Genomic DNA, 26,231 nt, shown 5'->3' on the forward strand with positions numbered 1-26,231 from the left:
GGAATTTTACAGGTAAGATTTTACAAAAATTCCGTTTTCTCTTACGTCCTCCGACAGTCGCCGCCTCTTCATATTCGTCACATATGGGGACGTCCCAAAGCAGTGCAAACATGAGGGGTGGGAAACGCATCCGCGCCGAAAGGCAACGCAGTCTCCACATCAAAGAAGGAACCTTACCAAAGGAAGGAAACCAGCTGGGCAACAGCAAAAAACAAGTGCTCAACAGGAGCAACAACCCAGGAAAATACAAAAAACCAGGGGATACAAAACTTATCCCAACAGCCAGGAGTCCCCAACAAGGGACCCTAGGGAACAGCCGCACTAAGAACCTTGCGGCCAAAGGAAGCATCCGCCGATGCCTGAACATCTACTTTGTAGAATTTTGTGAAAGTGTGCACGGTCGACCAAGTCGCCGCCTTACACACCTGGGCTACAGAAGCCCCATGACGACAGGCCCAAGACGTACTCAGAGATCTAGTAGAGTGCGCCTTCACAGGCACAGGGGGAACCTTCTCCCGCAAAGCATAGGCCTGTTCAATGGTCTGCCTGATCCATTTGGCGATGGTAGAGGCCGAAGCCGCCATGCCCTTCCGAGGACCCTCTGGAAGAACAAACAAGGAGTCCGTCTTTCGAAAAGACTCAGTCGATTTAAGGTAAACCCTTATCGCCCGAACAACATCCAGAGAGTGCAATCTCACCTCCTTTGGATGTTTAGGCTTCGTGCACAACGAAGGCAAGACAATATCCTCATTAAGATGGAATTCCGAAACTCGTTTCGGAAGAAAAGAAGGATTAGGTCGCAAGACCACCTTATCCAAATGAATAACCAGGTACGGAGACTTGCAGGACAAAGCCGCCAGCTCCGACACTCTGCGAGCCGAAGTGATCGCCACCAAAAAGGCGACCTTTTTGGACAACATAGACAACGAGATCTCCCTGATCTGTTCAAAAGGAGCACGTTGTAACACAGATAGAACGAGATTCAAGTCCCAAGGGGGCAGAGGATCCCGCCTAGGGGGAACCAGATGCCGCACACCCTGAACAAAGGTGCCAACCAATGGGTTGGAAGCCACGGGACGTTGAAACAGAACGGCCAGAGCAGACACCTGACCCTTTATCGTAGCCAGCGCCAAACGCTGATCAACACCCGTTTGAAGGAAAGACAGCACACGGGACACCGAGTACGTGCGGGGTGAAAACCCCCTGGACTCACACCAGGCAAAATAGGCCTTCCAAGTACGGTAATAAACCTTCCCCGAGGAAGACTTCCTCGCGTTGATTAAAGCATGAACGACCTCCGGAGAGAGACCCCTCTCCTTCAGGACCTCGGTCTCAACAGCCAGGCCGTCAAAGCCAGCGACTGTAAAGCAGGATGGTATATCGGTCCTTGAGACAGTAGATCGTCTCGAAGAGGCAGACGCCACGGGGCGTCGACCGCCAGATTCACGAGGTCTGCGTACCAGGATCGGCGAGGCCAGTCCGGTGCCACAAGAATCACCGTGTTGCGTTCCGAGTGTAACCTGCGAAGGAACCTGGACAGCAACTGAATCGGTGGAAACGCGTACATCAGTCTGTACTGAAGCCACGGGGCCACTAACGCGTCCGACGCGTCTGCCCGAGGGTCGCGCGTCCTTGCCACGAACCTCTTCACCTTGTTGTTGAGACGAGACGCGAACAGGTCCACATCTGGAAGACCCCACTTCGCGCACAACATCTGGAAGACAGCCGGGTGGAGAGACCATTCCCCCTGATCCAGGGTCTGGCGACTCAGATAGTCCGCCTGCCAGTTCTCCACTCCCGGAATGTGAACCGCCGTTATCGCCGGGACATGAGTCTCGGCCCAAGACAGAATGTCGGCCACTTCTCGAGCCGCTCGGGCACTCCTGGTGCCCCCTTGGTGGTTGATGTAGGCCACCGCCGTGGCATTGTCCGTCTGCACCCGAACCGGGCAACCCTGCAGCCGGTCCGTCCAGCGATGAAGACAGAGACTTATCGCACGCAATTCCAGAATGTTGATCGGAAGGGAAGACTCCCCCTCCGACCAAGTCCCCTGAGCGGACAGAACGCCCAGAACTCCACCCCAGCCCGACAGGCTGGCATCCGTGGTGATTACCGTCCACGAGATCGGACGAAACGACTTGCCCCCGGACACCAGCAGGGACTGGAGCCACCACAGAAGGTTTTCCCTGGTGCGAAGACTCAACGAGATTTGAAGATCCAGAGATTGAGGTCGCCCGTCCCACCTGGACAGGATCTCCGCTTGGAGACCCCGCGTGTGAAACTGGGCGAAAGGAATCGCCTCGAAGGCCGAGACCATCAATCCCAGACATCTCATACACATCCGCAGAGACGAGTTCGGAACGTCCCTGAGGGACCTGACTTCCTCCCGGAGAGTCCTGAGTTTGTCTTCCGGCAGGAAGACCTTCGCCTGCACCGAGTCCAGTATCATTCCCAGATAGGGGAGACGAACCGACGGACTCAGTGTCGACTTTGGAAAATTTATCGTCCAACCAAACTCCTGCAGAGTTTGCATCGTGACAGACAGGTCCTCCTCCAGACCCTGGCTGGTCGCAGACCGAACCAGAATGTCGTCCAGATACCCCAGGACAGAAACGCCCTGGGCCCTCAATAATGCCAGAACCGGTGCAAGCACCTTGGTGAAGACCCGCGGAGCCGAGGCGAGACCAAAGGGCAACGCCACGAACTGGTAGTGATCCTCCGCAATGGCAAATCGAAGGTACCTCTGATGACCCTCGAATATGGGGATGTGAAGGTACGCATCCTTCAAATCGATGGAGGCCATGAATTCCCCCGGAACCAGGGCAGCCACCACCGACCGCAGGGATTCCATGCGGAACTTGCGAACCCGCACAGAGCGGTTCAGAGCCTTCAAGTCCAGAATCGGACGAACCTTGCCCTCCTTTCTGGGCACGGTGAACAGATTGGGATAAAACCCCCGAAACCTGTCCCGATGAGGCACCGGAACCACCACTCCCTGAGCCCTCAGGTCCCGCACCGCCAGGTGCAGGTCCCGCAAGCGCTCTGGAGACAGTTGAAGATTTGAGGGAAAAAATCTGCTCTCCGGCCGAGAGAGAAACTCGATCTTGTAACCAGATCGAACGATTTCCTGAACCCATCTGTCCCGCACACGGGCCAACCAGGGCTGAAGAAAACCGAGCAAGCGTCCCCCCACCCCAAAACTGGGTGAGGGCGCCCCTTCAGGCCGAACTGTTATGGGCTGCAGGTCCGGATTGGCCGGACTTTTGTTTACCAGACCAGGGCTTCTTCTGAGAGCCTTGACCTTTGAACGGTTTGCCCTTGTAGTGCGGCCGAAAGGCACGAAAGGACCCCTGAGGGGGCCGAAAATTAGCATGCTTCTTCCCAGAAGCCCCCTTAGCCTTGGGGAAATGGGGCATTAGAGTGCTCTTACCCCCGGTGATCCCCTTAATCAACACATCCAGGGACTCCCCAAAGAGGCGAGACCCATCATAAGGCAGATTGGCTAAGGTCTTACGTGAAGATTGGTCCACCGACCAACATTTTAACCAAACCAGGCGGCGAGACAACACCGCCACGCTGTGCACACGTGCAGCCAACGGAATCAGGTCCAGGTCCGCATCACACAGATACATGACACCCTGGTGGATTTGATCCACCATATCCAGGGTCGCCGGCGAGGCCGAGTCGGCCACTAGGACGCGCCTAAGCATCTGCGTCCAACTTCCGATCGCCTGGGCCGCCATGAGAGAAGCAAACAGAGCCTTAAGCATAGAACCCGTAACAGAATAAGTATGACGGGCAAGAGACTCCAGTCTCCTATCCGTGGCATCACGGAAAACAGGGGAACCCTCTGCAGGAATCGCAGTGGCTTTGTTCAAAACCGCAATTGCATGATCCACTGGTGGAGGCACACACCACCTTTCATCAGTGGAAGGCGAAAAAGGATAACGCAGCTTGAATCTACTTGGTACCGCAAAAGGTTTGCGCAGATCGCGCCATTGATCCTTAACAGCGCGCTGAAAATCAGCATTGCAGGGAAAAACCTGCGGCGTCCTGCGTTTCCTCTGCGTCCCATAAGCTGCCAAGGCAGCGGGGGGACACACTTCGTCCTGCAAACGCAGCGTTTGCTTAATGGAAGCAATCAACTCATCCATGATTGCAAGCTCTTCAGGCGAGCCAGGGGGAGAATCATCAACCCCTTCAACTTCAGCCTCCACCTCAGACCCCACTAGATCAAGAGAGGAGCGGGACCCCGATAAGGAGGCCCCTGCCATAACAGCCCCATCACCTTCACCCTCAGAATCAGAGGAAAGAGCAACTCTGGGCCTTTTAGTAGATTGAGCAGCCACCAGCATTTGCACCTGAGCAGCAAGGCCAGCCACAATAGTGGCTAAATCCCCCCCTGGGGGGGAAACAGCGGTCCCCTGGCTTTCCACCAATACTGTAGGAAATTTGCCCTCCTGAGAATCCATTGCCCCTGTAATGCCAGACAACCAAGGGTTAACTGCCCCTTTTAAGCAAGCGCGGCAAGCGCAGCCCACCGCACCACACTCAAGCACAATGAGACCCCCACAGGGAATATGCAAACTGAACACAGGCAATGGATAGCAAGAACAGAAGGATAAAACCTGAGGAGACCCTCGCCGCTGCTGCTGCTGCCTCGATCGGTGTTCCTGGAAAGAGGAAGTGATGCTGCCAGGGCTCTCTATGTAAGCCTATGGAGGCTACAAGAAAATGGCCGCCATGCATGTAAACCATGCGGCCGGAGCGGGTGTAGGCAAAATGGCGTCGTTTGGCGCCGAAACCGCCGCTCCACAGTGCATTAAAACACACATTACATTCCAATATCAGAATACATGTCAGATCGCCGCAGCGATCGCTGTATATGCCCAAACATGCCAAAAAAACATGCCCCACAGCACACAGCTTCTCACACTGACCAGTCTGACACACACAGTGTCATACAGCTCCTCCCCCCCCTTGCAGCCCACAGCATGCAGCCGAGAGATAGGGAGACAAGCAGTGTGAATAGAGGCAGGTTACACAGTCCCAGACTGACACCCCCCCAGACAGACAGGTCCCCACATAAATACACTTACCTCACATGGCGTGGGGGACCCGCACAGGCGAACAAGCCGCTGCACATGAGGCAGGGAGAGTCGCAATTCAAGACGCACAAAATGGGGGTTAAGAAACCGCACAGCGTCCAGTGAGGTAGCCACCTCACCAATCATCCCTGCACCGAACAGGGATGGGTCGTTCACTATGCCAGGAGCGTTACCTGGCTGAACGCTCGATGGCAGACTGGGAAGCCACTGACCCACGACCTGCGACCAGGGGGATCAGCCCGAGACCCAGTCCGCATGATCCTCTTCATCCGAAGAACTAACTAACGCTGACAAAATAACAGCTAAATAAAGGTAGAGAGAAAAACTCAAACAAAATATTAAAAAGAAGAAAGAGTCTGGGACAGAAAGTCCCAGCACAGAGAGAGCCAGCCACTCCTGACAAGCTAGACATTAAAACTGAGATATGGTTGCAGGAAGTAGGAGGGTATTGACTGAGGGGACCACCCCTTGAGGGTGGGATATGTTAAAAGCTTTATTGTTAACATATTCTGTTGCCTAGCTACTCCTTCGGAGCAAAGTCTAATACCCCCATATGTGACGAATATGAAGAGGCGGCGACTGTCGGAGGACGTAAGAGAAAACATTTTTTTCAACATATACACAGTTGAGTCCTTCCTTGTGGTTTGAATATATTTAACATACATCTAGCCCCTAAAGCGCGCCACTACCCCCATTATACAATCTAATTAACTGTTCAGTATCAGTATCAGTGGTGCAGCATTAGGGAGTTCCCACAACTCCTTACAGCGCAGGAATCACACACACCTTGTTATTTTATATATATTGTCTGTTGTGAATAAAATATGGGTTTTTGAGATTTACAAATCATTGCTTTCTGTTTTTATGTTGATTTTACACAGCGTCCCAACTTTTTTGGAGTTGGGGTTGTGAACTAGTTAGGCTAAGATTTGAGGTTCATTACATTCGAACAATAGCAACAAATAAAACAACTCATGGAGTGGGGTAGGTTACAGGGATGGCATCCAGGGGGCGTGCCCTCAAAAGCTTTCGCAATGTCCAATCACCTGAAGGTAGGATCCTGTAACCCAGAGTCTATAAATACTCATCCCGTGTTCTGCACTGTATATTTAAGATATTAATCCTATGTAGCCACTTCATCTAAGGTAAGCAGTAATAGAGAGTATTACATTTTTGTTCTTTGGCTTAGATACACTTTCATTTTGTAACAGAGTTTCATTAAACTTTTTATCCACTAGTTTTGACTTTAAACAAGCATATCTCCTTTTTTGTGCTACCATTAACTTTTGTGTTGCAGCACAGGTCTCACCTTTAAATACTCTGGATATTCCGCTAGCTTATGGTTTGCAGAGGAAAGTTTCTTCATCAGTTCAGCCAGGGAGACAGGACTTGGGGCAGAGCTGGAGGAACAGACAGTGATCAGTGAAAGCAATGACTATCAATCACTCAACTCAGTATATTCAACCCTTAAAGTACAGCTCCACCCAAAAGGGTAAGTTTTGCTTTAAGCACTCCTCCCCCTTCCCCGCCACAATTGGCAAATACATTTTTTTGGGGGGGTGGGGGGGGGGGCTTTTTGTAGCTGCTGACTTTTAAAAAACACAAAAACAACCGGAGCTCCGCTTTAATGTTACAAAAAAAGGATCAAAAGGATATATCTATCTATTTATATATATATATATATATTTTTTTTTCAATTATGTATTTTTATTAGTTTTTTTCAAATGATAACATACATCCAAGAAAGCAAACCACATTTATTATAATCAAATCTTATTCTTGATTTACTTTCTTCTTATTCCCTTAACTTCATCTTCACCTTAATACTCTATCTTTATAAACAAAATCAACCCCAGAAAAAAAAAAAAAAAAAAAGGGGGGGCTTATCTCCTCCTTTTCCTGCCGAGCCAACCAACTTATTATTTACGGGTCTATCAGATCCTCTTCTGAAAAGGTTCTTCCCTGATTCCTTAAAGAGTTTGTAAACCCGATTTTTTTTTTTTTTTTACACCCTGAAAGAGAAACACATAATGAGCTAGTATGCATCGCATACTAGCTCATTATGAAATACTTACCTCAGAACGAGCCCCCGCTGTGCCGCCCGCTTACCTGTATGACGGGCGACATGTTCAGTCGCCCGTCTTCCGGGATCGCGGCATCCGGCCATCTGATTGGCCGGAGCCGCGGTTACGTCACTCCCGCGCACGTGCGTGGGAGCCGACGGTCACGGCAAGGGCTCTGAAGGAACGGCACAAGCGGCCGTTCCTTCAGAGCGCATGCGCCAGTGACGTCACTGGCTGCATGTAAGGTAAATATCTCCTAAACGGTACATGTTTAGGAGATATTTACAGTACCTATAGGTAAGCCTTATCATAGGTTTTGGCTCTCCATGACGGCACCAATCAATTTGTATTCGTAAGTGTGTGGCATAGTAATATTTACGAATATCTGGTATTGCCGCCCCTCCATATTTTTTCGGTAAAGTTCATAATTCTCTCGCTATCCAGGGTTTCTTATGTGCCCAGTAATTCTCTCGCTATCCAGGGTTTCTTATGTGCCCAGACAAATTTCATAAATATTGAATTTACCTGTTTAAAATAATAAGTAGGGATCTTAATAGGCAGGGTTTGAAAAAGATACAGAAATCTAGGTAATATAGCCATCTTTATAAGGTTGCACCTACCCAGCCAAGAGTGTAGCCCTGTATTCCATTTTTCTAACTTAAGCCGAATTGTTGTTAATAAGGTAGTGTAGTTTAGTTCATAAATTCTATTTGGGTTTTTGGGTATATACGTGCCCAGGTATTTTAATGCCCTATCTGTCCATTTAAATTTGAAATTCTGTTTCAGATTCTGAAGTGGTATATGAGCTAGTCTTATTCCCATTGCTTCTGACTTATTAAAGTTTATCTTTAAATTGGATACGGTACTGTATTGTTCAAATTCTTTTATTAGATTTGGTAATGATGTTATCGGGTTTATTATTGTGAATAGTAAGTCTTCTGCATAAGCTGAGATTTTATGCTGTTCTTTCCCCATCGTTATACCTTATGTCTGTATTTTGCCTTAATTTGCATAAAAATGGTTCCAGAGAAAGCGCAAATAGAATGGGAGACAAGGAACAACCTTGTCTTGTCCCATTCTTAATAGTGAATGGATCAGAGGTTTTAAATGCTTTAATGTTACAAAAAAAGGATCAAAAGGATATATCTATCTATCTATCTAAACAAGGTATTCACATACCATCACAAACACAATTTCATCCATTACTAGCCAAAGACCGCGTATGACATGGTTAAAACTCATTTAAGTTTTTTGTTGTTGTCTGTATCCCATTGGGTATATTTCATGAAACTTCCTGCTCAGTGCCACAACAGAATACTTTCTTTTGTGGCACTGAGCAGGAAGTTTCATGAAATATCTTTTCCAAGTGCGGTAAAGTCCCTTCTTAGCAGTTATCATCGGAACACTTGATAGGTTTCTCCTCACTTAATGTATCAGTGGCAACAGTAAAGTTTGGATCTCTCATCGCTTACAAACGGAGTGGCGTGAATCTCCTTGTCATGGATAGAGAAAGCAGTAAAAACTTGACAGGGGTTCTAAACACACCCCCCCCCGTTCTATCTAAAACAAAAAGCCGTAGATACACTGAGGATAGTGGGTGTAGAGAAATGAAAATAATTTGTGTCTCTCTCTGCCCAGCTTAACATCTACTGTATAATTACTAGTTTACGCTGTACGGATATAACATTATAAAGAAAGAAGTTACCAATTTTGCATAGAATTCCCTTTTGACCATAACTTCTTTGCAGATGGGCTTGGAAAGAAACAAGACAGTACCCCCATTAGACAGTACCCCCGTTATGTTTATAAAGTGGATAAAAAGGAACAGAATTGAAAGCAAGAAAATACTTCAATATTACCAGGAGCTCTGTGTGCTTTGCTGGTCAGAGGAGGAAAATAAAATTCTGCTTATGTATAGATCATTACCCAGGTAGAATGGTTTTCTTTTTGGGTCTGTAACTGACGTAAATTTACTAAATCTGAAGCGTACAAAATTTGGTGCAGCTCTGATAGAAAACCAATCAGCTTCCAGGTTTTATTGTCAAAGCTTAACTAAACAAGCTGAAGTTAGAAGCTGATTGGCTACCAATCAGAGAGCTACAGGTGGTCACGTGACCTCTGATTAGGGAGAATAAATAAGGTAATTAGAAGATGAATTTAAAAAAAAAAAAAAAAAAAAAAAACCACATGCAGTTTATACTACAGGTTATACTAGCAGAGGGTCTGACATTGATTGTGTGCACTGCCTTAACAACCCCTTTAATTTTGAAGACAGATCATAGCTTATCCACACCCTCGTCATTTCCAATGAGCATCAGGAAAATATCTCAGCATTTGTATCTACACAGATAGCACCGACATCTTGATTCACCATGGAAGGGCAGATGTTATTGTGTAAGGACAGGAAGGGAGATGTGAAAATTGTGGAACCACTCTGTTCTAGTTACATAATCACACCCTTGGCATCGGAAAGCTTCAGAGTTGTTAATCCTATGATTTTCATGGCATTATATGTGAAACACAGACTGTATTGAAAGCCCCCACTTCTGTTTAATGACTGTTCAAGTGTGATTTAGATGGCCTCTTTCATGCCTCCTGTGAACCAGCTGTTCATTTTGTCTAAAATGTACACCTCACTGTCCATGAAGGAAATTTTCGACTTACCGTAAAATCCAATAATCTGATGTTCATTGACGGGCACAGCTTCTGTCATTCTTGACCATTTGGTTATATTGCCCCCCTACAGGAGTAGGACACTAGGCAGAAAAATATTCCGGCTACACCCATGGGCAGTCCCAGGGGGTATACTCTCTCTCTCTGCTATAGTCACCCAGTTTTGTTACAAGCAGTGTCAGGTGAATAACTACTACACAAAGGGGTGGGTGCTGTGTCCGTCAATGAACATCAGAGCAATGGATTTTACGGTAAGTCAAAAATCCCATTTTCTCTTTTGTTCATTGACGGACACAGCTCCTGTCATTCTTGACCATTGGGACATCCCAAAGCAGTGTCAAACATGAGGGGTGGGAAACAGCAATAAAAAACGGAATTTTTGTAAAATCTTACCTGTAAAATTCCTTTCTCTGAGTCCTCCGACAGTCGCCGCCTCTTCATATTCGTCACATATGGGGTATTAGACTTTGCTCCGAAGGAGTAGCTAGGCAACAGAATATGTTAACATTAAAGCTTTTAACATATCCCACCCTCAAGGGGTGGTCCCCTCAGTCAATACCCTCCTACTTCCTGCAACCATATCTCAGTTTTAGTGGAATAACAGTAGAGTATACAACCAAACCCCAAAAGAGGGGCGGGGGCGGCGACTGTCGGAGGACTCAGAGAAAGGAATTTTACAGGTAAGATTTTACAAAAATTCCGTTTTCTCTTACGTCCTCCGACAGTCGCCGCCTCTTCATATTCGTCACATATGGGGACGTCCCAAAGCAGTGCAAACATGAGGGGTGGGAAACGCATCCGCGCCGAAAGGCAACGCAGTCTCCGCATCAAAGAAAGGAACCTTACCAAAGGAAGGAAACCAGCTGGGCAACAGAAAAAAACAAGTGCTCAACAGGAGCAACAACCCAGGAAAAGACAAAAAACCAGGGGATACAAAACTTATCCCAACAGCCAGAGGTCCCCAACAAGGGACCCTAGGGAACTGCCGCACTAAGAACCTTGCGGCCAAAGGAAGCATCCGCCGATGCCTGAACATCTACTTTGTAGAATCTTGTGAACGTGTGTACGGTCGACCAGGTCGCCTCCTTACACACCTGGGCTACAGAAGCCCCATGACGACAGGCCCAAGACGTACTCAAAGATCTAGTAGAGTGCGCCTTCACAGGCACAGGGGGAACCTTCCCCTGCAAAGCATAGGCCTGTTCAATGGTCTGCCTGATCCATTTTGCGATGGTAGAGGCCGAAGCCGCCATGCCCTTCCGAGGACCCTCTGGAAGAACAAAGAGTCCGTCTTTCGAAAAGACTCAGTCGATTTAAGGTAAACCCTCATCGCCCGAACAACATCCAGAGAATGCAATCTCACCTCCTTTGGATGTTTAGGCTTCGCGCACAGCGAAGGTAAGACAATATCCTCATTAAGATGGAATTCCGAAACTCGTTTCGGAAGAAAAGAAGGATTAGGTCGCAAGACCACCTTATCCAAATGAACAACCAGGTACGGAGACTTGCAGGACAAAGCTGCCATCTCCGACACTCTGCGAGCCGAAGTGATCGCCACCAAAAAGGCGACCTTTTTGGACAACATAGACAACGAGATCTCCCTGATCTGTTCAAAAGGAGCACGTTGCAACACAGACAGAACGAGATTCAAGTCCCAAGGGGGCAAAGGATCCCTCCTAGGAGGAACCAGATGTCGCACACCCTGAACAAAAGTGCCAACCAAGGAGTTGGAAGCCACGGGACGTTGAAACAGAACGGCCAGTGCAGACACCTGACCCTTTATCGTAGCCAGCGCCAAACGCTGATCAACACCCGTTTGAAGAAAAGACAGCACACGGGAAACCGAGTACGTGCGGGGTGAAAACCCCCTGGACTCACACCAGGCAAAATAGGCCTTCCAAGTACGGTAATAAACCTTCCCCGAGGAAGACTTCCTCGCGTTGATCAAAGTATGAACGACCTCTGGAGAGAGACCCCTCTCCTTCAGGACCTCGGTCTCAACAGCCAGGCCGTCAAAGCCAGCGACTGTAAAGCAGGATGGTATATCGGTCCTTGAGACAGTAGATCGTCTCGAAGAGGCAGACGCCACGGAGCGTCGACCGCCAGATTCACGAGGTCTGCGTACCAGGACCGGCGAGGCCAGTCCGGTGCCACAAGAATCACCGTGCTGCGTTCCGAGAGTAACCTGCGAAGGAACCTGGACAGCAACTGAATCGGTGGGAACGCGTACATCAGCCTGTACTGATGCCACGGGGCCACTAACGCGTCCGACGCGTCTGCCCGAGGGTCGCGCGTCCTTGCCACGAACCTTTTCACCTTGTTGTTGAGACGAGACGCGAACAGGTCCACATCTGGAAGACCCCACTTCGCGCACAACATCTGGAAGACAGCCGGGTGGAGAGACCATTCCCCCTGATCCAGGGTCTGGCGACTCAGATAGTCCGCCTGCCAATTCTCCACTCCCGGAATGTGAACCGCCGTTATCGCCGGGACATGAGTCTCGGCCCAAGACAGAATGTCAGCCACTTCGAGCCGCTCGGGCACTCCTGGTGCCCCCTTGGTGGTTGATGTAGGCCACCGCCGTGGCATTGTCCGTCTGCACCCGAACCGGGCAGCCCTGCAGCCGGTCCGTCCAGCTGATCGGAAGGGAAGACTCCCCCTCCGACCAAGTTCCCTGGGCGGATAGAACGCCCAGAACACCACCCCAGCCCGACAGACTGGCATCCGTGGTGATCACCGTCCACGAGACAGGACGAAACGACTTGCCCCCGGACACCATCGGGGACTGGAGCCACCACAGAAGGTTTCTTCTGGTGCGATGACTCAACGAGATTTGAAGATCCAGAGATTGAGGTCGCCCGTCCCACCTGGACAGGATCTCCGCTTGGAGACCCCGCGTGTGAAACTGGGCGAAGGGAATCGCCTCGAAAGCCGAGACCATCAATCCCAGACATCTCATGCACGTCCGCAGAGACGAGTGCGGAACGTCCCTGAGGGACCTGACTTCCTCCTGAAGAGTTCTGAGTTTGTCTTCCGGCAGGAAGACCTTCGCCTGCACCGAGTCCAGAATCATTCCCAGGTAGGGAAGACGAATCGACGGACTCAGTGTCGACTTTGGAAAATTGATCGTCCAACCAAACTCCTGCAGAGTTTGCATCGTGACAGACAGGTCCTTCTCCAGACCCTGGCTGGTCGCAGACCGAACCAGAATGTCGTCCAGATACCCCAGGACAGAAATGCCCTGGGCCCTCAATAATGCCAGAACCGGTGCAAGCACCTTGGTGAAGACCCGCGGAGCCGAGGCGAGACCAAAGGGCAACGCCACAAACTGGTAGTGATCCTCCGCAACGGCAAATCGAAGGTACCTCTGGTGACCCTCGAAAATGGGGATGTGAAGATACGCATCCTTCAAATCGATGGAGGCCATGAATTCCCCCGGAACCAGGGCAGCCACCACCGACCGCAGGGATTCCATGCGGAACTTGCGAACCCGCACAGAGCGGTTCAGAGCCTTCAAGTCCAGAATTGGACGAACCTTGCCCTCCTTTCTGGGCACGGTGAACAGATTGGAATAAAACCCCCGAAATCTGTCCCGATGAGGCACCGGAACCACCACTCCCTGAGCCCTCAGGTCCCGCACCGCCAGGTGCAGGTCCCGCAAACGCCCTGGAGACAGTTGAAGATTTGAGGGAAAAAATCTGCTCTCCGGCCGAGAGAGAAACTCGATCTTGTAACCAGATCGAACGATCTCCTGAACCCATCTGTCCCGCACACGGGCCAACCAGGGTTGAAGAAAACCGAGCAAGCGTCCCCCCACCCCAAAACTGGGTGAGGGCGCCCCTTCAGGCCGAACTGTTATGGGCTGCAGATCCGGATTGGCCGGACTTCTGTTTCCCAGACCAGGGCTTCTTCTGAGAGCCTTGACCTTTGAACGGCTTGCCCTTGTAGTGCGGCCGAAAGGCACGAAAGGACCCCTGAGGGGGCCGAAAATTAGCATGCTTCTTCCCAGAAGCCCCCTTAGCCTTGGGGAAATGGGGCAAGAGCGTGCTCTTACCCCCGGTGATCCCCTTAATCAACACATCCAAGGACTCCCCAAAAAGGCGAGACCCATCATAAGGTAGATTGGCTAAGGTCTTACGCGAAGATTGGTCCACCGACCAACATTTCAACCAAACCAGGCGGCGAGACAACACCGCCACGCTGTGCACACGTGCAGCCAATGGAACCAGGTCCAGGTCCGCATCACACAGATACATGACACCCTGGTGGATTTGATCCACCATATCCAGAGTCGCCGGCGAGGCCGAGTCGGCCATTAGGACGCGCCTAAGCATCTGCGTCCAACTTGCGATCGCCTGGGCCGCCATGAGAGAAGCAAACAGAGCTTTAAGCATAGAGCCCGTAACAGAATAAGTATGACGGGCAAGAGACTCCAATCTCCTATCCGTGGCATCACGGAACACAGGGGAATCCTCTGCAGGAATCGCAGTGGCCTTGTTTAAAACCGCAATTGCGTGATCCACTGGGGGAGGCACACCACCTTTCATCAGTGGAAGGCGAGAAAGGATAACGCAGCTTGAACCTACTTGGTACAGCAAAAGGTTTGCGCAGATTGCGCCATTGTTCCTTAACAGCGCGCTGAAAACCATCATTGCAGGGAAAAACCTGCGGTGTCCTGCGTTTTCTCTGCGTCCCATAAGCCGCCAAGGCAGCGGGGGGACACACTTCATCCTGCAAACGCAATGTTTGCTTTATGGAAGCAATCAATTCATCCATGATTGCAAGCTCTTCAGGCGAGCCAGGGGGAGAATTATCAACCCCCTCAACTTCAGCCTCCACTTCGGACCCCACTAGATCTAGAGAGGAGCGGGACCCCGATAAGGAGGCCCCCGCCATAACAACCCCATCACCTTCACCCTCAGAATCAGAGGAAAGAGCAATTCTGGGTCTTTTGGTAGATTGAGCAGCCACCAGCATCTGCACCTGAGCAGCAAGGCCAGCCACAATAGTGGCTAAATCCCCCCCTGGGGGGGAAACAGCGGTCCCCTGGCTTTCCACCAAGGCGGTAGGAAATTTGCCCTCCTGAGAATCCATTGCCCCTGTAATACCAGACAATAAAGGGTTAACTGCCCCTTTAAGCAAGCGCGGCAAGCGCAGCCCACCGCACCACACAAGCACAATGAGACCCCCACAGGGAATATGCAAACTGAAACCAGGCAATGGATAGCAAGAACAGAAGGATAAAACCTGAGGAGACCCTCGCCGCTGCTGCTGCCTCGATCGGTGTTCCTGAAAAGAGGAAGTGATGCTGCCAGGGCGCTCTATGAAAGCCTATGGAGGCTACAAGAAAATGGCCGCCATGCATGTAAAACATGCGGCCGGAGCGAGTGTAGGCAAAATGGCGCCGTTTGGTGCCGAAACCGCCGCTCCACAGTGTAGTAATGCACACATGACATCCATGTATAAGAACACATGTCAGATCGCCGCAGCGATCGCTGTATATGCCCAAACATGCCAAAAAAACATGCCCCACAGCACACAGCTTTTCACACTGACCAGGCCGACACACACAGTGTCACACAGCTCCCCCCCCCCCCCCTTGCAGCCCACAGCATGCAGCCGAGAGATAGGGAGACAAGCAGTGTGAATAGAGGCAGGTTACACAGTCCCAGACTGACACCCCCCCAGACAGACAGGTCCCCACATAGATACACTTACCTCTCAATGGCGTGGGGGACCCGCACAGGCGAACAAGCCACTGCACATGAGGCAGGGAGAGTCGCAATTCAAGACGCACAAAATGGGGGTTAAGAAACCGCACGGCGTCCAGGCCACCTCACCAATCATCCCTGCACCGAACAGGGATGGGTCGTTCACTGTGCCAGGAGCGTTACCTGGCTGAACGCTCGATGGCAGGCTGGGAAGCCACTGACCCACGACCTGCGACCAGGGGGATCAGCCCGAGACCCAGCCCGCATGATCCTCTTCATCAGAAGAACTAACTAACGCTGACAAAAATAACAGCTAAGTAAAGGTAGAGAGAAAACTCAAACAAAATTTCAAAAAGAAGAAAGAGTCTGGGGCAGAAAGCCCCAGCACAGGAAAAGCCAGCCACTCCTGACAAGCTAGACATTAAAACTGAGATATGGTTGCAGGAAGTAGGAGGGTATTGACTGAGGGGACCACCCCTTGAGGGTGGGATATGTTAAAAGCTTTAATGTTAACATATTCTGTTGCCTAGCTACTCCTTCGGAGCAAAGTCTAATACCCCATATGTGACGAATATGAAGAGGCGGCGACTGTCGGAGGACGTAAGAGAAATTCCCAAGGCTAAACGTTAGCCAACCAGGTGACAGGGACTCAACCAAAACAACTGGAGTCCACCTGAAAAAAAACAATACACCCTCAACGAGGATCAGGTTCTCTTAACAGCAGCCTGCAAAACCTTATGGCCAAAAGGAAGCATCCACAGATGACAACACATCCACTTTATAAAACTTTGTAAAAGTGTGCAACCTGCGTCACTGGCGCTTGAGGACGGAAGGCCCAGGAGGCACTAAGCACCCTAGTAGAGTGTGCCTTTACAGGGAAAGGAGCAACCTGACCCTTGATAGAATAGGCCTGAACCACCGTCTGTCTGATCCATCTGGAAATGGTCACAGAGGAAGCAGACAACCCTTTGAGAGGTCTATCCGTGAGCACAAATAGAGAGTCCGACTTCCTGAAAGACTCCGCAGCTGCCAGGTACACCCTCATTTCCCGGACCACATCCAATGCATGCAAGGCAATTTCCTTGGGATGTTTAGGCCTGGGACACAAAGAAGGCAACATGTCGTCTTCATTCAAATGAAAGTCAGAGACCACCTTAGGAAGGAATGACGGACAGAGGCGAAGCACCAGCTTGTCCTTATGAATCACAAAATAAGGTGAACGACAGGATAACGCCGCCAGTTCCGACACCCTGTGCACAGAAGTGATAGCCACCGAACACCGAAGTGATGCCGAACACCCTGAAGAAAAGTACGCACCAGGGAGTGTGTGGCAAAAGTTCGTTGGAAAAAGACCGCCAAGGCCGAGACCTTGCCCTTGATGGTACTCAAGGCCAAATTCTATTCAACCCCCCGATTGATGGAATGTTAAGATTCGAGCCAATGAGAAGGAGTGAGGATGAACCCCAAGAGACTCACACCACACAATGTACGTCTTCCACGTACGATGGTAGATCTTCCTAGAGGTAGATTTACTAGCTTTTAACAACGTAGGAATCACCTGGCATTCAACAGCCAAGCCGTCAAAGCAGACGACTGTTAAGCAGGATGGAAGATTGGTTCTTGGGCCATCAGATCCTCGCCAAGAAGAAGCTTCCAAGGAATGTCGGCGACCAGCTGCACTAGATCGGCATACCAGGCCCGGCGAGGCCAGTCTGGTGCTTCCAAGATGACAGGAATTCTTTCTGCCTCAATCTTGCGTAGGAGTCTGGGCAGAAGCTTGAGAGGAGGGCAGGCGTAGATCAGACGATACTGACCCCACATCGCCACCAGCGCGTCTGTGGCGTCTGCCAGAGGATCCCCTGACCGAGCCACAAACCTCTGTACCTTTCTGTTGACCTGAGAGGCCAAACGGATCCACCTCGGGGATGTCCCACTAGGGAAACAGCTGATAAAACACATCCGGATGAAGGGACTACTCTCCTTGGTCCAACGCCAGCTGACTGAGGTAATCCACTTGCCAATTTCCCACCCCGGGAATGGAACAAACTGTCTGCCCACCTTAGAATGCCAGCTACCTCCAAAAAGCCACCAGGAAACTTCTTATGCTCTTTTGGTGATTGACATAAGCCACGGCCATGGCATTGTCCGATTGAATGCGCATGATCGCTCGGAGTTCAAGGACATTGATCAGTAGTCTGTACTTTCCGATCGTCCAGATCCCCTGAACAGAATGCTTGCCGAGGACGCCTCCCCCGCCGGAGAGGCTGGCATCAGTGGTGACTACTGCCCAATACATGGGGAGGATTTGCCCAGCTGAAGAGCCAGGGAGCGAAGCCACCATATCAGGGACTCCTTTGTTCCCAGACTCAGCCGAATCAGATTGTTCAGAGACTGCAGAGTTTCGTCCCATTTGGTCAGAATCTCCATTTGCAGGGACATCTTATAGAACTGTACAAACGGAACTTCCTCGAAGGTAGATACTATCAGGCCCAGCACCCGCATGCAAGTCCGGAGGGATGGCCATTTGTTGGACAGCAGGAGGCGAATTGCAGCCTGCAATTTCTGGAGTTTGTCCAGAGGAAAAAGCACTCTGTCTACGGCCAAGTCCAGAGGTCCAAATAGTCTCGCTTCGTGGATAGGGCAGACTTCTTACAATTCAGAATCCAGCCGAACTCCCGCAGAGTTCGTAATGTGATCTCCAGGTTCTCCACCAGAGCAGAGGGAGACTCCGCTCGCAGAAAAAGATCGTCCAAGTAGCCCAGTACCGCGATCCCTCATTGGCGTAGCAAGGCTAGCACCCGGAGCCAACACTTTGTGAAGACCTGAGAAGCAGAGGTGAGATCAAAGAGTAACGCCACAAACTGATAATGCTCCTCTCCCACAGCAAATCTGAGAAAACACTGGTGACTGGCACATATTGGAATGTGGGGTAATGCCTAGTAAAGCTCTTAGGAACCCCACGGCGACGCTTTGGTCGTCCCTACTCTTTAGCGACAATTTTGTCAAAATAGGCAGGGAAAGGAAACCCCCTTGGCTGCTCTGGATGGCTTACGAGTGCCAAAGTGTACCTGCGCCTCCGTCGCTGCTTCAGCTGCGTCCTCCATCTTCAAGGTCTCACGCACAGATACAATCAGTGCATCTACCAGCGCCTTTTTGTGCGCAGTGCCAGACGAGGAGGAATCATCCTCACTATCAGAGGATTCCAGGCGCGTGGTCGCAGACCCAGCAGGGTGACCCACATCTGCGCCGAGGAACTGATGAGGCAGGAAAAGGGCGGGGGGGGGGGGGGGTGATATGCTTTTTACTAGCCCGTACCCCGCCTCTACCGCCGTACGTGCATGGATGGATGAACAGTTAGGACCCGGAGAGCCCCGCAGCCTCAGAGAGGGGATCAGGTATGGAAATGTGCTCCAAAGACTCCATGAGTCACCAGGGGGACCCTCAAAAAAGTGTAACAGACTGCTAATGGACAACCCCCACCGCGCTGGCAGCATCACCAGGTAGCCATACTCAAGACACAGAGCAATCCCCAGCAGAGAGAGAGGCCCCTACCAGACTCACCACCCACCGACACAGGCACCTGCAACCACGAGAAGTATCTGCACTACACATGCAGCAATCAGGAAGCTAAATGATCCAGGAGTCAGCACCAATGGATAAGGAGGGGCTCCCACCGACGAAAACGCTGCCCACAGGGCTTCACTGTCATGGCCGCCGCCGCTAATTGCATTGGTAAACCACAAGAAAATGGCTGCTGCGCTACACAAACATGGCCGCTGTGTATAGAGACCCACAGGCTACAACAAAATGGCGGCCCACAAGGCATACAGGGATCCAGATTAAAGGGACCAGGCCTCAGGACAGATCCAGGCAGGACGGGGACGGGGGGCCCTGGCAGGAGCCCCAACTGGGTACAACCCCCTCCCCGCCCCTCAGCCCCCGTCACCAGTTAGCGCCCTGCCCCAATCCCAGGAAAATGGCCAGACCACCCAAAAAAAATACATCCTCAGCGTATTGGGGTGGGCGCAGGATGAGGGACTTGGCAAGGGGGTGGGGGGGTGTCTGCGGGAAGGAGGGAGTGGGTGCCTGCGGGAAGGAGGGGAACCCAAGGGTCCGACCGTCCCAAGGAGGGGCCCATGTCCACCCCAAAACCCTCCATGGGTAGAGGTGGGGCAGCTACTCACCATACCAGGAATCAGGTGGGCACCGCTCCAGACAGATCCTCCTCTCCATTGAAAAGGGGGGCCAGTTCACATGCGACCTCGCGACACGTTTAACTCACAAGGCCAGCCCCCATCCAGTGGGGCTAGGTTGCAACCGACCTAGCATCGAGCTGAGGCCTGCACGCGCTCGCTGGCCAGACTGGGGTGACCACTGGATCTAGATTATCCAGCCCGTCGCCCAGTCGGGCAGTTGATTGTAGATCTTACAGGAAAAATCTAGGAGAAAAAATTTCAATCGGAAAATAAAAAAACTTGCAAGGACCAAAGATCCCAGCAAGGAACTAAGTCCTTACTCCTGACTAGGCAGTAAAAAAACTGAGTGACTATAGCAGAGAGAGGGAGTATACCCCCCTGGGACTGCCCATGGGTGTAGCCAAATATTTTTTGTCTAGTGTCCTATTCCTGTAGGGGGCAGTATAACCCAATGGTCAAAAATGACAGGAGCTGTGTCAGTCAATGACCGAAAGAGAAATTGTCCTTTTCCCTTAAGATGTAGGAAAACTGCTGACTCGCGGTCTGTGGAATTTGAACTCTTATGTTGAGCCACCATTTTGTTAAGAGGTTGCTTCGTTTTGTAAACAATTCACAATTTCTGCCATGTAAATAGAAAGATTAAGGCCCCTTTTACATGGAACGGACCAATTGGGTTTGTCTGACGGTTTTTAGGACAGACCCGATCAGATCATCTATTGCTCTCTATGGAGCGCGGGTGTATGCAGACATCCGCCGGCATCAGATCCCCTAAAAACAGACAGATGAGGATCCGTTTGGTGGATTGGATGACAGTCGGATGGAAGTAGACAGGCGGTCTATTTCCAACTGACCGCCCCATAGAGCACAGTGGCCTGTGTCCTTGTCCAGTCCACTCAGCCTAGCAGACCCGGACCTGTCATCTGCCTGCTCAGCCTGGATCAGTGGACAGATTGCCCCCTGAGCAGGCAGATCCACTTAACGAAGTTCACCCCATCTGAAAGGGGCCTAAAACCTAAGAAGCCTTCCTAACACCAATGATAGGATTATTTAACTACAACAGGGTTGTTTTGCAATTGTCACACATCCCATTCTAATCTTTGACAATAGCATCTGACTTTCCATAGTGATTGGATCAAGCTGTTTATGCTACCAGTGTGGATATAAAAGCAGGGGTAGTATCCTCAAACGTATTAAATACAGGAATCCCACCGAATTCCTGTGCAAATCACATGCGATTCTGTGTGGTGCGATTTGAGCCCATTAATTCTGCATAGCTCAAATCGTACCACATCTGCGTAAAAAAAGGCGCGGGCAACTTTTTTTGGTTCGCGCTGGAACCAGATTGCATGGGTGTTTACCCCTATGTGATCTAGTTCAGACAAATGCACTGCATTTTGCAACCTGCTTTTGGGGTGTCTTAACTTTTAATTGACACCTGCAGCATATCTCATGAATACAGTGTGATTGCTATGAAGTGCAGGAAATTCACAGGAATCGCGTTTCCCGCACCACATCCGTGTGAACCCGAGCAAAAATGAAAGAAGGGGCTTGGGGAAGCTATGAAGAGTCTTTAAAGGAGATGTACAGCCAAAGCTCGTTGTACATCTCCTATGGATCACAGGAGTGCAGTTCGTTCTGCACTCCTGTGACCCGTTTTCAGCAGAGAGTGGTCTGAAGTCCGCTCTTTGCGGAAGTCACAGATGTCGGTCCAGGCACCATGTCATCACAACCATGGAGTCGGGATCCGCCAAGTGCCTGGACCGACACCCGGCTCAGTGAGCCGCTGAGAGCCTTAGCCGGCCGCTCCGCCCCCTCCACAACTCAGCGCTTCAGTGAGTGAGGAGGGGGCAGAGCAGAGAGCTGCTGACAGTCAGCGGCTCTCTGCTTGGGGAGCTGTCAGAACCAAGCGATCAGAGCTGTTCGATCACTCGTTCTCAGTGGACCGATGCTGCATTCATCTAGGCAAGTATGAATAACAATAACCCCAAACCCCATACTTCTCGCTTAAATTTACAAAATGTGTTCAGTTAGATGTGACCATAACCTGGGTAGATGAGAACTTTTATAGACACAAGACTTTGCTTTTTGCTTTTCTACTCACATTTGGCTCCTGCTGTCAGGGCATTCCTCTGGAGATGGCACTGAGCCTGTGTCAGGGTCTTGTTCTAACTCCAGAGAGTTATCTTGGATTTGCCGACTCCTCTGATGCTGCTGTATCATCTCTCGTAGAGCCCTTTGAACATCTGCAATTTCCCGCTGCGCATTCTGAAAGCCAGCATGCAGTTCTGAAAATAGCACCCCAAAATCAGACAATTTTTCAGGAATGTCCTCTACTGCTCCTGAAATGTCCTCCTCTATTCCAGCACAGGTCTCCATCTTGGTCTTTTGCAATTTGCAGCCTGGGTTCGAACTCCACCATAGCTCATACAGCTTCATATAAGCCAAGTACGCCTGGAGACTGTCAAAAGCAGCAGAACTGTGTTTATTGTCTGGATTAAGGTTACTCCTCAGCTCCTCGCAGCCTGAAAATATAAAAAAAATATACAGAATTCCTGGTTTTAGGACTGGCACTGAGAAAGTCTAAAACAGAAAGCAGCATAAAACGCTAAAATCAGTACCGTTGAAGCCCTACAAAGAAAACCTGGGTCATAAAAGGCAAGTGGCTGGAGGAGTCTTACGAAATCTAGTGAACTTTCTTGTCCTGTATATATGTCAACTACTTCCTGTTCTGTGCAAAACTGCCATTGTTCGCTTTTTCTCAGATGAAATAAGGAGGCCTTAAAAGTACAATACCAGAATGTATCATGTAGTCATCAGCTTAGTTGTTCTGTGTAAATTCACCTAAAATATTCCAAATCCTTCAACTCACAGTAGGATGCCATTTAGTAAATGGCACATTTTAACATAACCATGTAGTAATCCTGAGAAAACCTTGGTCCTTCCTAAACAGATTGTGCTTTTGGTGTCCATAGTTTAAAGTCCATCCTTCTGAAGATGGTTCTAACACAGACGGCAAACACTACTATTCCTCTTCCTTGGGGGCGGGTTCAACTTGAATCGCACTGTGCAACTCAGTGTGGTGCACTTTTCAGCCCATTCATTTGAGGGTTCAAATCACACTGGATTGCACAAAAAGTCGTGCATTCCCTTTTAAACACGATGCAGAAAAAAATGCACAGAAAATGGGTTTCCCGTCTCTCATTCTAGTGTGAACCATCCCTTAGACTGAAATTTGATTTCCTGAAAGGATTTAAATGTTTATTTTTTAAATCCGCACCACGGACAGTCTCTACATGACCAATGAGAGTCGTGTGTGCTGGTGGTTGCTCTGTCTCTTGGAATCTCCAGTAGTCTCCACCCTGGATGGATACCCTCACAGCTGTGATCTGTGGTTGCTGAGGGGGTTAATACGAGCAACTCTACCTGTCACAGGCACTCGTCATAACTGCTCACTATGCCTGCACTTTCTGCTTCTCTGCTCCATTCCTAAAAACTGTACTATCAGTTCTCGTGAAGGATACAAAAGCAAAAAAGGAAGACCTATGCGCTGCTACTTCGGTATAAGATATGAGAGTGAAAAAGTGGTGAATCCAAGTTTCTAGATGTAAAATTATATAAATAAAAAGTAAGCAGCCAATTCTGTATTTTCACAAAAATACTAGTGCTGAGCCCCACTCTGGAACTTGATCTCTGTGCACAGGAGACTGGAGAGCAGCAAATCTGAGTGCAACTGGGATTTAGAACAGTGATCTGTTCAAACATCGGGTTCACACAATTAAAGAGTGGCTATCGAAGTGCAGTCCCTAATTTCCATCCTAAAGGAGAAAAGGAGGAATCCATTACCAGGATCCTAGAACAACTACCCTAATACAGAGAATGCCTTTATTGGTGTAATGTGAGGTGAGCGGCCATTGCACCTGATTTTGGATATCTTGCTCACTCTGCATGACACCATTTGGATCTCACAAAGAAAAGTCACCAATTATACTTTGAGATATCACCTTCAGCCATGTTATATATTTTGCTGCACTGGGACATTTTTTCTAGCAGAAAGTTTCATTTTATTTGTCTATTTATATTCATTTTATTCACAGAATATCAAGCACTTTTTGCACTAGATTGCACTTATTTGTATCATCGTTTATATTTTTAAGGATTTTGTATTTTCTGTCCACTAATCATTTGTGTATTTATAGGCACCAGCACTTTACCTTTAAACTCTTTATTCACCATTACCACGCAACATTTCCCACACCTTTTAAACCGTTTCCACACTTTTAATCCATCTGATTGAAGCGGTTTTTGTTATTGATTTTTTATGCTTGGCTTTATTATTTATGAAGAATTTAGCGCCGATTCAACCCTTTTATGATAGACCTTTCATTCATCCACCCATCCTCCAGACAAGTGCCTGGGACAAGTGGAGCCACTCCTATTACCCCACAGTACTAGAAGCTCCCAGCTGCTGTGGTATCAGAGGAGGAAGAATGAAGATTTCAAGGAACAGAGCAGCCACCAGTTCACATACTATCCCTCCCATCTCCTTCTGCTGATTAAAAAAAAAAAATGTAATCTCCAAATTTCATCTTTTTTGCTTCACTGCTGGGCACTAAATCTACGCTTTAACAAAGCCTGGAATAAGTATTACCAACAGATCATGAAATACTATTCAGAAGTTGATGGAGGAGTGAGAACAATCTGTTGAATTCTCTGTGGCTACATTTATTGATATGTAAAGCTGAACCCTTTGGGGATAATTTATTGAGAGATGAAGCTGAACTCTGGATCACAATCTCAGCATGAGTTAGCAACAAAACTAGAAACTATAGCTAAAAATGTTTAGTTGTTGATACAACAAGAGTTAGAAAACTCTACAATGTTTTATATTGCTCTTCATTTCCTATCCCAGAGACCCAAGAGAATTAGGAAGACAACTCTCCCACCTTTGACAGCTATCTCCATCAGAAGGATTTTCCTTTACACCTGTTTTAATTATATGAAAAATTTTAGATTTGCCCTCACCAGCACAGGAATTACTACAGGTGGCAGCACCTGCAATAGAAACCTGAAAGAAAACCCAACAGTTCCAAAACACTAAATGAAACTCAAGTCATTTGTTTTTCTAGTTTTGCTTAAAGTTCTAAAAGATGAACAGACTAAGTATGACTTGGAATGGAGGCACTCATAGACCATAAGCTCTTGTCTAATGTATAACCCTTTTGATGGATTAGCCCAATATTAGCAGTTTATGTGGTTGGTGGCAAGATATAACAGATGCTGACTTCCTATACACCTTGGGAAATCGAATAGAAAGATAACAAAAATTTCCTAGTTATGCAAAGCCAAATGATGAGATCATTGCCCCTCAGTGGCTAGAATAAACAACCAACACTGGAACTTGGTGCAAAGGTAAGTAAGCGGATAGAATAGAGTTTTGAGGGAAGATACGCTCATAAGGGGCAGAGAGGGTAGGTAATGATAGTTTATAGTAAAGATTTAGCTGTTGTATACGATAAGAACATATTAATTGCTAAAGGAGGGGTGAGCAAAGCAGTTATCACAGCACTCTTCACTGTTTCTACATAGATCATATATATATTGTAAAAAAAAAGCAGAAGTGGGAGGCACCTGCAGTAAGTAAATAAAAAAACCCAGATCTCGAAAAATCTTCATTGTCATATTATGTGCCCATGTTTTCAGTTTTGGATAGAATTTCAGGGCTCTATTAAGAATCACTGAACATAATCCCATGTCAAAGAGTTTGCATCAAGAACAAAATTTCACACTTTAATATGGACATCCTACTTCCTGGTCCTTACCATCTGGAAGCAAAAGTCGAGCAACATCTTGCATTAAAGTGAACTGTCCAGCTTGCTGACATCTGTAGAGGCTGCGAAGTAAGGCAGGTACAGCCTCATCCCAGTTCCTCAGGAGATAACTGAGAGCTGACAGCGCCACCTCCTGGGAGATGTGGAGCAGAAGCTGAATGGGAGAAACAAGCACAAATAAGCAATAAAAATGGCAACATTTTTCTATTATGTCTTTTATTTGCATTGATCGACATGCAAGAATCTGATCACTGAGCATTTTAGAAAAGGTCAATGATTTAAAGTATAACTAAAGGCAAAACTTTCTTTTTTAGTTTTGGATAGAGTGGAGCGGGAATATTACACTTGTCAGTTATTATTACTGTGTGTCCCCATTAAGGAGATTCACCCTCTCTATTTATGCTGTTTACCATTATCATTAGAAGTGAAACTAAGGCTCCGTTTCCACTGCCGCGGCTACGAAGTCGTGCTACTTTTGGCGCGACTTCGTAGTGAAAGTTGCTTGGGGCATTCAGTGCGACTTGCCCCTCATTATAGAGGGAAGTCGCACTGAAGTCGGCTCAAAAGTAGTGCACAAACTACTTTTGAAGTCGCCGCAACTGAAGTCGTGGCAGTGAAAACGGGCCAGATTGAAATAAATGGCTTTTGACTT

General features: G+C 48.8%; 1 protein-coding gene across 2 annotated transcripts in view; it reads right to left on the reverse strand.

The window, feature by feature from the left end:
• Window positions 1-26,231, reverse strand: part of GEMIN5 (gem nuclear organelle associated protein 5) — a 197,877-nt gene that overhangs the window by 17,985 nt on the left and 153,661 nt on the right. For both annotated transcript variants that reach the window (XM_082256099.1, XM_082256098.1), the window contains exons 26-28: window positions 25,571-25,733; window positions 21,853-22,273; window positions 6,418-6,508 (exon numbers count right to left, since the gene is read on the reverse strand). In XM_082256099.1, coding sequence (XP_082112225.1) covers window positions 6,418-6,508; window positions 21,853-22,273; window positions 25,571-25,733 — 675 coding nt within the window. The remainder of the gene's footprint in view (window positions 1-6,417; window positions 6,509-21,852; window positions 22,274-25,570; window positions 25,734-26,231) is intronic.

Source organism: Pelophylax lessonae (assembly GCF_965119305.1).
Source record: "Pelophylax lessonae genome assembly, chromosome: 4".
Lineage (NCBI taxonomy): Eukaryota > Metazoa > Chordata > Amphibia > Anura > Ranidae > Pelophylax > Pelophylax lessonae.